The sequence below is a fragment of the Mastomys coucha genome, unplaced genomic scaffold (assembly GCF_008632895.1).
Source record: "Mastomys coucha isolate ucsf_1 unplaced genomic scaffold, UCSF_Mcou_1 pScaffold14, whole genome shotgun sequence".
Lineage (NCBI taxonomy): Eukaryota > Metazoa > Chordata > Mammalia > Rodentia > Muridae > Mastomys > Mastomys coucha.
The window spans coordinates 134,160,152-134,173,545 of record NW_022196896.1 but is presented as its reverse complement, the minus strand read 5'-3'; the positions used below and the strand labels follow the sequence as shown (position 1 = coordinate 134,173,545).

The 13,394-nt window shown below is 44.6% G+C and overlaps 1 protein-coding gene across 1 annotated transcript in view; it reads right to left on the bottom strand.

Moving 5' to 3' along the window:
• Positions 1-1,442: 1,442 nt before the first annotated feature.
• Positions 1,443-13,394, bottom strand: part of Akain1 (A-kinase anchor inhibitor 1) — a 46,031-nt gene continuing 34,079 nt past the window's right edge. Inside the window, exon 2 of the mRNA XM_031368953.1 lies at positions 1,443-1,893. Within this exon, the coding sequence (XP_031224813.1) occupies positions 1,700-1,893 (194 nt within the window). The 3' untranslated portion in view covers positions 1,443-1,699. The remainder of the gene's footprint in view (positions 1,894-13,394) is intronic.

The window sequence follows — 13,394 nt, the reverse complement described above, 5'->3', positions numbered from 1 at the left end:
CTGGGTTTGTTTCCCATTTGTGGGCACATCTGAGTCATTTCTCTAAGTATGCTTATTTCCACTCACTGCCCAGGCTACGCAACTGTGTCAGCCATATGATTTTGGGTTCATTCTTTAATTGCCATGAGTTCTGCTTTTAAAATACCAATGAATAAACAATATCTAAAATTTCAAACCCTTTTCCCCTCATGAATTCTCTCTCTAAATTACTTTGTTCCATCTATGCACCACCAAATATAGTCAAATATAGTAAAAATAAAGAGTTTTACCCACCTAATGTTATCTGTATTATCCCAGGTTACACATAGCATGGAATATTGGCATTCTGGAGGTGTCTGAGCACTAGCCACATTTTGTATGGTAGCAACATTTTACATTTAGAGCACATGTCAGTATACATACTGACACTCTGTAAATCAGAGTTTTCTAACCAAGGCTAAGTTCTTCCATTGTCCCAAGGAGCACCAACCCAGCAGCCTTTGAGAAGCATAGTAAACAGACTCTAAAGGGTGTCTCCAGAGAGACATCTGTTGTCCACACAGGAGCAGCAGGAAGTTGTGGGGTTAAATGGAGATGGCTATGTTGATATACATGCGCACACATCTCTCTGAATGCCTTCAGCCTGCATCCACTTCACTCTTCTCATTCTGTTTACATGCCTCAGAGAATTAAAAACAAGACAGTTCCCATATGTTCATTGGCCTTAGCCATGACTTTATGGTTTTTGTAGTGGTCATGTTGATTTCTTTTGTGGAAGAAGGAAAATCCCTCTCGGTAAGGGGCCAGAGAGAATGCAGAACTGGGTGATGGAGCAGTGGTCATAAGGTCCAGACTCCCTGCCAAGGATGCTGTCCTCTCCACCCTCAGAGGTAGGTAAATCCAGGATGAGGAGCAGCTTGGGGGCTCAGAGTATATGCAGAGTATGGCTGCCCAAGATGGCTGCCCAAGATGGCTGCCCAAGATGGCTGCCAAAGAACTGAATCATCAGCTAGTCATGCATACAGATTCAGTCAGCTCCTTTAATCTCTAGCTAAGAAAGAATTTCTGTACCAGCCCCACCTGATCTCTGCACAGAAGGTAAGCACCAACTGCAAAGAACTTAGAAAACAGAGATTTAAATGGCTGAGTTCTCACCCAGCATAAATGCCTCTCCCTCTCTTTTTCTTGGAGTGTTATAAACATAAGCTGTAGTTCAGGGCTGGGCTCAGAACCTGCTCTGCTCAATTTGACCTTGAACCTGTACTTTAATCATAACAGCCTACAAGCCTGTATTTGAACAAGGTTAAAACTCTATCCCACCATCTCTCTAGTGTCTTTTAACACTTATGAAGAACACAAAATTGCACTCCGTAACTCTGAAGGGGAATAAAGGCCGCTGGTTGAATTATACATAGAAAGAATATATAAATAAACAAGATGTGGAATTCTTTTTTTTTTTCTAAAGAACTTGGAAAATAGGTTTGTTATAAAATGACGTTCGCGGTATGAGTGCCATGTCTGGCTCAGCTGCTTCCAGAGGTATTACAAAGACATGAAGAGTCCCTAACACAGATTCGGAAAAGCTGGCATGAACTCATCCTACTGACAGGCATCCATGACACTTTGCTTTGCTTATTGGCAACATTTTGGTGACACGTCCTATGCTAACAGGAAAGGCAGAAACCAAGCATGTGACAAGAGCCAGAGCCAGCAGCACCCATTACTTCTTTTCATGTTTCTTGGTCAGCTCGCGCCCTCCTAGCTGGCCCCGGGCCCTGCTGTCACGGGGTCTGCCTTCCCTCCGCAGGCTCTCCTGGGAGACTTGCCGCACAGCTTGCAGGATGGCATTCTGAACGATCTGTTTGCTGGCATTCTGCAGCTTCACCTCCTCCAGCTCGTTCCCAGGCTTCTCACCTTAAGCCAAAAACATGAAAAGCAGGAGAGAAGAGAAATTAATTCTAGGAGCTGTGACTCTGTAGGGGTTGGGGAGCAAGGTAGAAAGTACTGCTGTGGGGAGCCCTCTTAACACAAGGCACTACTGTCTCCTTCATGCAATGTACCCTGGTTAATATTCTAACCATCCTCAATCCCTAACGGCTAGAGGGTGTCACACACACACATGAAACAGTAATAATCAAAGTAAAAGAGATCATGTGGTTGAGAGCAATGGTGTAGGGAGATGAAGGGTTAGGAATGATGTAACTACAGTACTCGTGTAAGAAATTCCCAAGGAAATAATTAAAAAAGAAAAAGCAGTATGAGATGGCAAGCCATACTAGGAAGCTTGGTGGGTAGAGCCTATTGAGACACTGGAAACTCAGTGAGTACACACCTGAGACAGTAGACACCTCCCTACTCCCTGCTAGATTCCTGGCCTGGAACACAGGCCACACTTTCCACATAAGGAAATGTGACCCATGGTCGCATAGTCCCAGAACAGAGTTCTCCATGCTAACAAGGTACCTAGAGATCCTGGAGGCTTAGCCAATAAGCTTCCCTTCCCAGACATCCCTCCCTGTAAAAGGTATTTAATCTCAGGTCCACCCTGAGAAGTTGATATGGCATACATCCATTTTCCAATATGAACAACCAATAAACAGTTTGGAACCAAGGACTGTCTCTTTCATTGAGAACCACTGTGAAGAGCATGGAGCAGGCCTTCGCCTACGGAGCTGATGCCTAAATCTCCTGAGAACTGGCTAGAGCCATTGTGGTGGTTGACATTCTCCCTGAGGTTGGCTTGTGCTCCAGGACCTCACACACTCTGGGTCAGCAAGATTTCCCAAGCTAGTCCCTAACTCTGCTCAGAACTCTTTTAGAACTATAACATCTCCAGACACCCCCAGACAACCACCTTTAGCTTTGCCAGTGAGCTAAGTTGGAGCACCCAGCCCAGGTGCAGGCTAGATGCTGTCCTCAGCCCGAGGGCCTCCAAGAGTCCTGTTGTCATAGCAAACCCATGGACCCCTAACACTTCCTTCCCAACTTCTCTGTGTGGTTTTCTAGCAGTGACTAGATGCTCAGAATTAAGGGAATGCCAGTTTTGGACTGCATTTTCCACTCCCAGAGGGGCAGTCAGGCTCCCTGAATTTTGCCTCCCCAGTGAGCTGTGCCCAGAGTCAGGATAAAACTTGGACCCACAAAAAAATAGACTCCAGGGAAGTCTTTTGAGATTTTAATATAATTATATTATTTTCCCCCTTCCTTTTCCTCCATGCAAATTCCCCCAGTGGGGCCAGTACAGATATCCCTTTCTCTCTTCATGTTCATGGCCTCTTTCTTCATTAATTGTTGTTACAAACATATATGTATATAGATATATATCCCTAAATGCAAAAATATAGCCTACTCCGTCTATATTATGTTGATTGTATGTATGTTTCTGTTAATAATGTCAGAAGAATACCAAGAAAACCTCACCCACATCACTGCCCAAACATCAGCTCAACAAAGGCAACAATATACATGCTAAGGTGGGTGACTTAAAGCTCAGGAGGCTCAACCCTATACAAAAAACTATAGCAACTAATAAATGCTAAGAGGGGGAGAAAAAGTTCTTACCAGTGGTTGAGCACACCAATTGGCTAACCAATATCAAATGGTAAGCCCCGAAAACATGTTGTAAGAGACAGTGGGACTTGGTTCAAATCCTCCTATGCCATATAGCCATGTATCTTGTACAATACATTTGAACTTTTGAAGCTCACTTATGGTACACTTTACATCTGCAAAATGGCAGGCAGCACCTAGTATAGAGGATTTCTATAGAACAAAGTGATATAACATCTATTCAGAACTCTGTATGAATCCTGGTACAACGCAAGCATCTAGTGAATGCTCATCAAACTGAAACGTAAGACTGCTCCATGGCTGAGGCATATCTTAGGGTCTTTATTGCTGTGAAGAAACACCATGACCAAGACAACTCTTATAAAGGGGAATGTGGCAGGAAATACTAAAAAGGAACCCACCAACTCTCTGCACCCCTGGTTCTCTCAACCTGCCAACCCCCCTCCCCCAACCCCAGCAGGGCCAGACCACATTCCTGCTCTAGTGTGACAACAGGCACAAGAGGCCCATGCAGAGTCTCTCTGTGCCAGAGCTCCCGAGTCCCTTGGCAGGTCTCTGCTGCCTGGCCCAGGCAATGACTGCCCACCCCATGGTCAGCCCAATCCACTAAATGTATATACGTATATGTCTATTTGTCTATATTTATGTATATACATACATATGTAGGTGCTTAGCCTGGTGTGGCTTATTACCTGAACCTCATCATTCCAGTCATTGCTGGTCTGGGTTTCCTTTGCCAAGAGAGTCAGCTTCTCCTCTGCTCTACCAGCTAACACCTCCTTGCATTCTTCTTACTTCCCCCAATCCATGGCTCTTACTCTTGTCTCTGGTTATCTATGACTCATCTCACTGCACAGTGGTACAGGCTTCTCACAGGCATTCCAGCTGAGAGGCCACCTGACCTTTGTCATATCTTCAGCTGAACTCCTTTGGAGAGTCTGTTAAGATGCAGCACACCGCTGTCATCCTTAGAAAGCTACCCTGACATGCGTCTATCTAGTCATGTCTTTTGTCAACTGTCACTGATTATCTGTCACTCATTCTGGCCCATTCATCATGTCTAGAGAAGTCAAGTCTACAAGTAAGAAGACAGCTCCTTGAAAAGAGAAATCATCAGACCTTACAGTGTGGGCAGAATGTGTGTTCTGTGCCCAGCAGAGTACAGATGGCTCAGCCAAGTATTCACTTGCAGGAACATAATGCTGGGGAAACTCCTGATTCAAGTTTTCCCATGAGTATAGTGTGAAGATGTATACTACAACCCAACAGAAGGCAGAGGCAGCCACAAAAATGCTTGGAGCTTTGCCATTTACTTACAGGCATTTCACTTACTTCAATGTAACAGATCACCTACACATTTTAGGTGGCCTGCTGCCTGGTTTTCAATGATGCAAATGTCCTCTAGCCTTACTATCATTTTCAATACCATTTTCCTATTCCACAAAAGGTGACAAATTGATTTAATTAGCTTTAAAGTCTAAGCACCCAATGCAAAGTCAAGAATGAGATACAGCTAAATCTGTCTTCAGTGTTTTCCTGTCAAGAATGGTTAGTCCCTTCTCTGCCCAAGCTTCCAGAATGCCTTACTTTCCAGTGACCATCCAGCCCTGTCTGTTAATGTGTCACCTCCCAGAAGCCAACAGAAGCCCTGCTTCTCCCTGCTGTCCCCTGCCAGAGCTTCCTCTTCAGAGTCCATCTCACCCACCCTAGGGAAAGGTCCCTAAAGGAATGTAATTGTCATGTACCTAAAGGTTAGTGGCTAGACTAGATTAAACACTGTCCAGGAGTCCATCTCACCATCCTGGGGAAAGGTCTCTAAGGAATTTGTCATGTGGCTAATGGTTGGTGGGTAGAGTAGACTGGAGACTGCCCAGAAGCCCAGATAACTGGATAACATGTTTTGCCTCTCACCTAGCCAGGATCATGTCAGGCAGACCAGCCATGGACTAGCACCAGGGTCTATACTCCTGTGGTCTGAGAACTGGCACTTGACATTTCTCCCATTGTATGTGGTCAAGTGTTCCAGGTGCTAAGATGTGAAATGCTCTTTGCCATCCCAGGATGTACCTTACTAACAGTGAATTTGAGATATCTTGAGTTCCCTGTAATTCTGTGTGATACTATTTATTGAAAACACACACATGAGAGCTGTGCATTTAACAAACTTGCTGGCCTGGACTATCAACCCTTGGAGCCCTTCTGACCCAGCTTTTGCCTCTTTCCTTTCATTGTATACTTATTTTTTGTGTCCAATCCCACAACCCTGGGGCCCTATCCAGAACCCTTATATAGCTGGCCCTGCTCAGTTAATAATTATTATTAATTCTTTATATATAGCTGTCAAAAATTATGCTTCTGACACCTATAGGAAGATACAAATTTGCATCAGTTCTTAACTCCAGAACCCTAAATGCCATAACCTCTGTTAAGTTAAGCCTGCCATATCCTACTCCAGTGGATATGGGCGATGGTCATTGTTACCATTCAGTTCAGAGGCAGAATCCGGGTGGTGACTTTCCCTGTATCACACAGAGAGAGGGGCACTGGCTGGGTCAGCAGCAGCAGAACCTCTAGCTTATCACTCTCTGGTGGGTCACCAAACTTGCCATAGGTAAGTGTTTTTATCAGGACAGGAGACAGGTTACCACCTGTCCCCCAACAGGCTCTCTAATACATCATGTTGTCAGTGGCAACCAGTCAGGCATTTCATATCTTCCCTTCTGATCATTTGACATTATAAGGGCAGCGTTGTCGTTCATCAGTGACCAGCATATGGGGCACAGAGAAGAAGAACTAATTCTGGTCCCTTTAATAATGTAACAGTAGTCATTTCTCAGCTCTGAGAATACAGGAATTTTCCACAAAGGACCAGATGTTAGGTCTCATCCATCTGTGACAATTGTTAATAAAGAAGTGCTGGCTGCCCTGCCTTGGAACTCAAAAAGGTGACATTTCAGACCCTGGATTTCCAGCTTGATATCGACCTCACCAATCTACTCTTTTCCCCACTTGTGTCATAACCAAATGCAAAGGATCATTTTGGAATCTTCAGAAATAGTTTTTATCAATATAACATTTCCAGCAAGTGAAGGACACTTCTAATCATATTTAAGCTGAACTTTGTTATTATATCTTCCAGGCCACAGTAAACCAGGGACAGGGCAGCAGGAAGATTCTGCCTTCAGTGGCCAGCAACATTACTTCAGGACCTGGCTACTCTCATAAGCAGTATGGAGTTCTTTATTAAAATTCCTACAGGAAAAATAATGAAAAGAATCAAAATGATTTTTTTAATTAATGCATCTTTGATGGTTTCATACCCACATTTAATTCATCCTGGTTACATAGCCTCCTCTAATCCATGTATGATCCTCCCCTCTTCTTCAAGTCTCCATCTTTAATTTGTGTCTTTTTTATTGTTTTATTTTTTACTTTGTTACCCACTGTGTTTAACCAGAGCCCCAGGTGCAGGCATGACTGTGGAGCTCAAAGGGGCAACATGGGTCACTCACCAATGATTACAACACTCATGTCAATGAATTAGTTTCTTTCTCTCTCTGTAGCCTGGAAACATTAGTTTCCCCTGTGTGTGGCAGGGCGCCACCAGCCCCTCTCCCCTCTATGCCTGAATATTTAGACACTCAGTCTGATGACCACAATGATAGTTACAGATTACCTCTGTGTGTGGCACCACTGAGCGGAGCAGAGCCCTGCAGGCTGAAGCATCTGTTTGTGTGTGCATTCTTCCACAAAAATAATTACAGAGTACTTTCTGTAGAATGCACACGAGCTTGGGAATTAGAGGTCACAGCATTGAACAGAACAATCATGAGTCCTGTCCTGTTTGCTCATATAATCTAATGGGAGAACTGGGTTTTAATTGAGTAATTGAACAGGCTTTGAGCTATAATTTTGAGCTGCAATATACACTGTGACAGAGGAACAACCACAAAGGTGACTGATTTAGACTGGGATGAGCAATAGATTCCCAGACAAGCAATCTCTGCATTGACAGGGAAAGTAAGGCAAGGAGAACTAGAATGAAAGAGCAGGTCAGGGAAGGAGGTCAGAGTGCAAAGTCCCAGACATGTGTAAAAGCAAGGCTCACCAAGACATGAGGAATGCTGAATGGCTAGATGTTTCTGACAGGGAGGGAGAGACAAGAGTCACACTTAGGAAGGAGAGGATCACAGAGTGCTCAGGCCGTGGAAGGGCTCAAGGGGACTTTGAGTGGTTTTGTGACAAAGCAGCATAGATTGTCAAATCTATGCCATGCAGCATAGCTGGAGAAACCAAAAGAGAGCTGAGCCATCACACTAGAAATCTGTAGATCTGAAGAGCCCTAGAAAGACAAATGGAATCTGGACCTGCCAAGAGGAAAACAAAGTGAGTTTCTTCTGGCCCCAGGAGACAGGGAAGGCATGGGGCTCACTAATAGAGTCACAGAAGGCTTTTAGCTTTAGAGCTGCTAAATTATTTTAGCACATAATTTAATTTCTACAATATTACTAGGTTGCAATGCCTTAGGGAAGCCATACAGAACAGTGCCAATAAAACCTGAAAAGGAAATAGCAATTTAATCTAGGATTCGGATTTGATTATTTCAGGCACAAAAGATGGGGGTGACTTGAGGAAAAAAAAAAAAAAAACAATAAATGCAAAGACCTGAGGTAGCAGCTAGCGATGTCTACACAGGCCTGAGTTAGCAGCTAGTGATGTCTGTTACAAAGCAACGGTGGTCAGGAAAAAGTGAGAACAGTGATTACAAATGTCTAGAAAAGCATACCAAAAGAAATGCAGGAACAAAATGGAGCAGAGACAGAAGGAAAGACCAACCAGTGACTGGCCCAATTTGGGATCCATCCCATGGACAAGCACCAAACCCTGACTCTATTACTGATGCCATGCTGTGCTTGCAGACAGGAGCCTGGCATGGCTGTCATCAGAGAGGTTCTACCAGCAGCTGACTGAGACAGATGCAGATACTCACAGCCAAGCATTGGACTGAGGTCAGGGACCCCTTGGAAGAGTTAGGGGAAGGATTGAAGGAGCTGAAGGGGATGGCAACACACAGGAAGACCAACAGTGTCAACTAATACGAACCCCTACGAGCTCCCAGAGACTAAGCCATCAACCAAAGAGCATACACAGACTGGTCCGTGGTCCCTGGCACATATGTAGAAGAGGACTGCCTTCTCTAGCCTCAGTGGGAGAGGAATGTGCATAATCCTATACAGACTTGATTCTCCAGGTAGGGTAGATGCAAGGAGGAGCACTCTCTCAGAATCGAAGGAGAGAGAGGTTGGAGTGAGGAACTCTGGGAGAAGGGACTGGGAGGTTGGACAACATTTGGGATAGAAATAAATAAAAAATTAATTAAAAAGAAAAGCATAGTGAATATCCAGGAACAACCCAGCAAATACGAGCATCTGACTCATGGCAAACACATCAATCAATGGGTCAATGGGTCAATGGGTCAATGGGTCAGAGCCACACAGAATATTGACCACCTCACATTCCACATAATCTTTTCTAGGTCAATTTTATATCTATGTTAAATATAAATTTGGAGCACATACAATGTTTTGGAAAGTGAAACTGCTCCTTTGGAAATAATAGGAGCATATTATTTCTCATAGTCCATTTGCCCAAACCCGAAGCGGTCCACAATACCAGGAAAGAGCCTTAATATGTGTACAGACTTCATGTGCCCAAGCGCAGGCTTACTGGATCATGAGCTATTGTGTGGAGTGTTGCAACTGTGGGAGTTTGTACATGTGCAAGGGCAGAGGGCACATAAGAAATATGTATGCTTCTGACTTTGTTGTGCACCTAAAATTTTTCTAAAAATAAATAAATAAATAAATAAATTTCTTATTTTTGTTATTTTTTAAATGTGTTGTGAGTATGATGGAGAGCGTGTGTGCAAGCACTCATCTGCATGAATGCTGGTGTGGGTGGAGGTCAGAGGGGAGCTGTCCTTCCCTTCCACCCAGTTTGACGAAGTGTCTGGTCCACCCCTGCATTCCCCCAGACAAGCCATCTCAGACAAGCCATCTCACTCCCCTCTGGGGATCCTCTTTCCTCCCAGGAGGCATTCATGTTAGAAAATGTGGCTTTTAGGTGAGTTCTGGGTATCCGAACTCCAGTCTTCAAGCATAGGGAGCAAGTACTTTATCCACTGAACCATCTCCCCTGTCCAAACACCAATGAATTCTTAGAAGAGAAGGACACAAAAAGTAACTGTTGTAAAGGGGGAAATGGTTTGGAAAAGGGAAACACGGGGTGTGGGTGGCGGTTTGAAGGGAAGGGTTAAGAGAGAACAAATTTTGCAATGAAAGAAGTTGGAGCAGGGCAAGTATTCGTGAAGTTATGCGGGAGGTGTTTAAATGTTGCATTTTCTGAGCACGTGGAGGACAAGAAACTCAACCAAAAGTGGGTTATGAGTCCAGAGAGCTCCAAAACCTCCTGAGTACAAGGCTTCTAACGGAGTTAGAAGGAATCAGGGTTTCTTCCTTTCACACCATTCCTTCCAACTTCTACTTTCCCGCCGTCACCGGCAATTCTAGAATATTCCTGAAAGGGGCGAGCTTAGGAACGGGGAGCCACAGGGATGGCCGATCAGGCATCTGTCCAGCAGCTGAGCTTGCCGTGCTCAGGACGAGATAAAACTTCCCGCCCCTTGTCCGCATCTGTCAGGACTGGGACAGTTGGCAGAAGGCAGATGGCTCCGGGGACCCGTCCCTGCAGAGCCTCAAGCACACACTGAAGGGCACGGTGCCCGGCCCCGAGGATGCACGGTGGGGTGACGCCCGGGGGCGGGGACCGAAAAGCCAGACACCGAGTGGCCTCGCTCCCGGGCAACCGGACGGAAGTCGGAATAGAAACCTGGGCGGACCGGGCAGCCGTCCCGCCTCCGCTCACGCAGCCTCTGCCGCCCCCTGCCGGCCGTAGCTAGCGTTGCCGAAGCCACGAAGACCCTCCCCACACCCTGGACTCAGGGAGCCAGAGGTCCACAAGGACCGTGCTTGCTAGCCCACTTACTTAAAAGTGGACGTACAGGACCTGCTTGAAGTTCGGAAGCAACGCAGAGACTTCCTGCCCTAAGTTTTTTGTTTTTGTTTTGTTTTGTTTTGTTTTTAAATTACTGGACCACAATGCCAAATATTTTGATATCAGACATTAACCAGTTACTGGCTCTTCTCACCCACCGGAGCAGTGGGAGAGATCGATGTAAGTATAAATAGTATGAACAGTTTTAACCGAACTCATGCTGCCCTTGCTGGAAAACAGTATGTCATCCCCACAGAGACCATCTTCTGCTAAGAGTCAAAGACCCGGAAATGACTAGCCATTGCAAAGTATGGTTCTAGATCAGTTTAACCAATCAGCTCTCTCAGGTCACTCGTGGTCTCCGAAGGAAGGGTATTTATAGAAAGAAGGCTAAATAGAGGAAGGTTCCAAACATTTGGAGATAATCCTTTTGTAATGTCAAAATATCTCATGCCTTCTCCTTACACGATAATGAAACAGGGTATGGATTCAGTCATGCTGAGATGAATTTGGATAGTGAAAACTCATGCATTTGAAAATATTCAGGAGAAGCTGTTTTCCACTTATGGAAATTCATAACACAGATTTGGTGTGCTGGTTTAAATTAAATGCCTCCCCTCAACTTGGGCATATATACTAGAATGTTTGATACACAATATTTGGAAGAATTAGGAGGTGTGGTCTTGTTGGAAGAGGTGTATCACCTGGGGTAGGTGAACTTTGGAGTTTCAAAGGCCCATACCATTCCTAGTTGTCTCTTTTTCTACCTCATGCTTGTGAGTCAGAATGTAAGTTGTTACCTAATGATCCAGCACCCTGCTTGCCTGCCTATCCACAGCCATGCTTCCTGTCATGATAGTCATGGACTCTAGCCCTCTGGAACCATGAGCCTGCAAATTTTTTTTTTTTTCCAGAGCTGAGGACCGAACCCAGGGCCTTGCGCTTGCTAGGCAAGCGCTCTACCACTGAGCTAAATCCCCAACCCCGAGCCTGCAAATTTAATGCTTTCTTTTTAAGTTGTCTGAGCCATGGTCTCTCTTCACAACCATAGAAAGGTAACTAAACACATGGGATCCTGTGCCCTAGACAAAGTGCCGCTTGCCTTGAGCCCTACCAGTCCCTAGACAGCACATGGCCTGTCTTGTGCCATGCCAGGCTGGCATTTGAAGCAACCTTAAAAAACAGACGAATGTGAATTAACTCCTGGAGATGAATTTGCAAAACCATAATGAAGTCTGGGGCATGGTCGATGTAGGAACATAGGCTTCCACCAACGGTTATTTCCAGTCTCTGCTTAATAATTGTGGTACATTAGTTAAATGGTCAGTCCTGCAAGGTTTGTACAAAGTAGACACTTTTAGGAGTAATGAAATGGCTAAGATTTCTCTCGATTTTAAATTTTTAAGTTAAACCGTACTTATTTATCTGGGGTTGGGGTATGCCACATGTGTCTACAACACGTCTCTCTCCCTCCACCGTGTGGGTCTGGGGATCAAAATCAGGTCATCAGGCTTGGCAGCAAGCAGTTTGACACTCTGATCCATTTGGCAGACCTAAGTTCTTATGTTATTGTTGTTGTTAGTTTGTTTTTAAATGTACCATGAACTGTGTTTAACGGTTGGAAGAACTTATGAACATTAAATCAATTCTGTTTTCAATTTCTTTCTGTCTGGTTGCTCCAGATAAAACTTTTATTAGTGTTAACAAGAGCATTGTGAATGGACACCATGGTCCCATTCTCAATTTTAAAAAGGAATGCTTTCAGCTTTCCCCCATTCCATAAAATGTTGGTTGTCGTTTGACATAAGAAGCCTTCATTCTGTTGGGATAAGATCCTTTTATTCCTAGTTTCTTCAGGGCTTTTATTGTGAAAAGATGTTGATTTTATAAAATGCTTTTACAGAATCTATTGAGGCGATGGTGTGGTTTTAAATCCTTCATTCTGCCATTTTGATACATTTCAGTTATTAATCTGTGTATGTTGAAACACCCTTGCAGCCCTGGCATGAAACGACGTGATCATATGAGCATTTATGATGTGTTCTTTAACTTGACTTGCTAGGGTTCTGCTAAGAATTTTTACATCTCTGTGTACATGGGCCTTTGTTGCATCCTTGTCTGGTCAGGGTGAGATGATGCTTGCCTCATAGTGTGAATTTTGCAAGAGTCCTTCCCTTTCAGTCCTGTGGGAAAGCGTGCAAGGACTGACACTGGCTCTTCCCCAGAGCTGCCTTAAATTCCACAATGCATCTGTAAAAATAGAAGCATGGAGTGTTCTTTGGAGTCACCTTCTTAAGGCCAGAGCTACAAGCTTAAATCCTGACAAACTAGAGTCCTTTCCCTGTAGCCTTGCCTGAGGCACCCAAGCTTGGGGTAAAGACGGATTGTAGAGTCTGTAACTAAGAACCCAGAGGATCTCTGCTCTCCACAGGAACCTGTCAGCGCTCTGGAATAGCCTCACACCCTCATTTCCTCATGGTCCTTTGCTCCAACTTAAGTGACCATCTTGTCTTTGGATCCCCACTAGCTCAGCCAAGGTGGTCTTTTAAAAATGAATCAGGCAAGTCATGCCTTGGTCAGGACTATCTCACCAAATTTGAAATGAAAACTCAACACCCTGATATGGCGTCTGTGGCTTTCAGTGCCTGTGGGACCACCTTGTCCCTGCTCCCACTCAGCTGATGCGCACCTCCTTGTGGTTTTCAAAGCACACAGGATAACTGGTTCATAATGTATGACTGCGTGTGCTCACCAACTCTGAGACCTTGATCAAGCTAGTTTCTTCCTCTCTG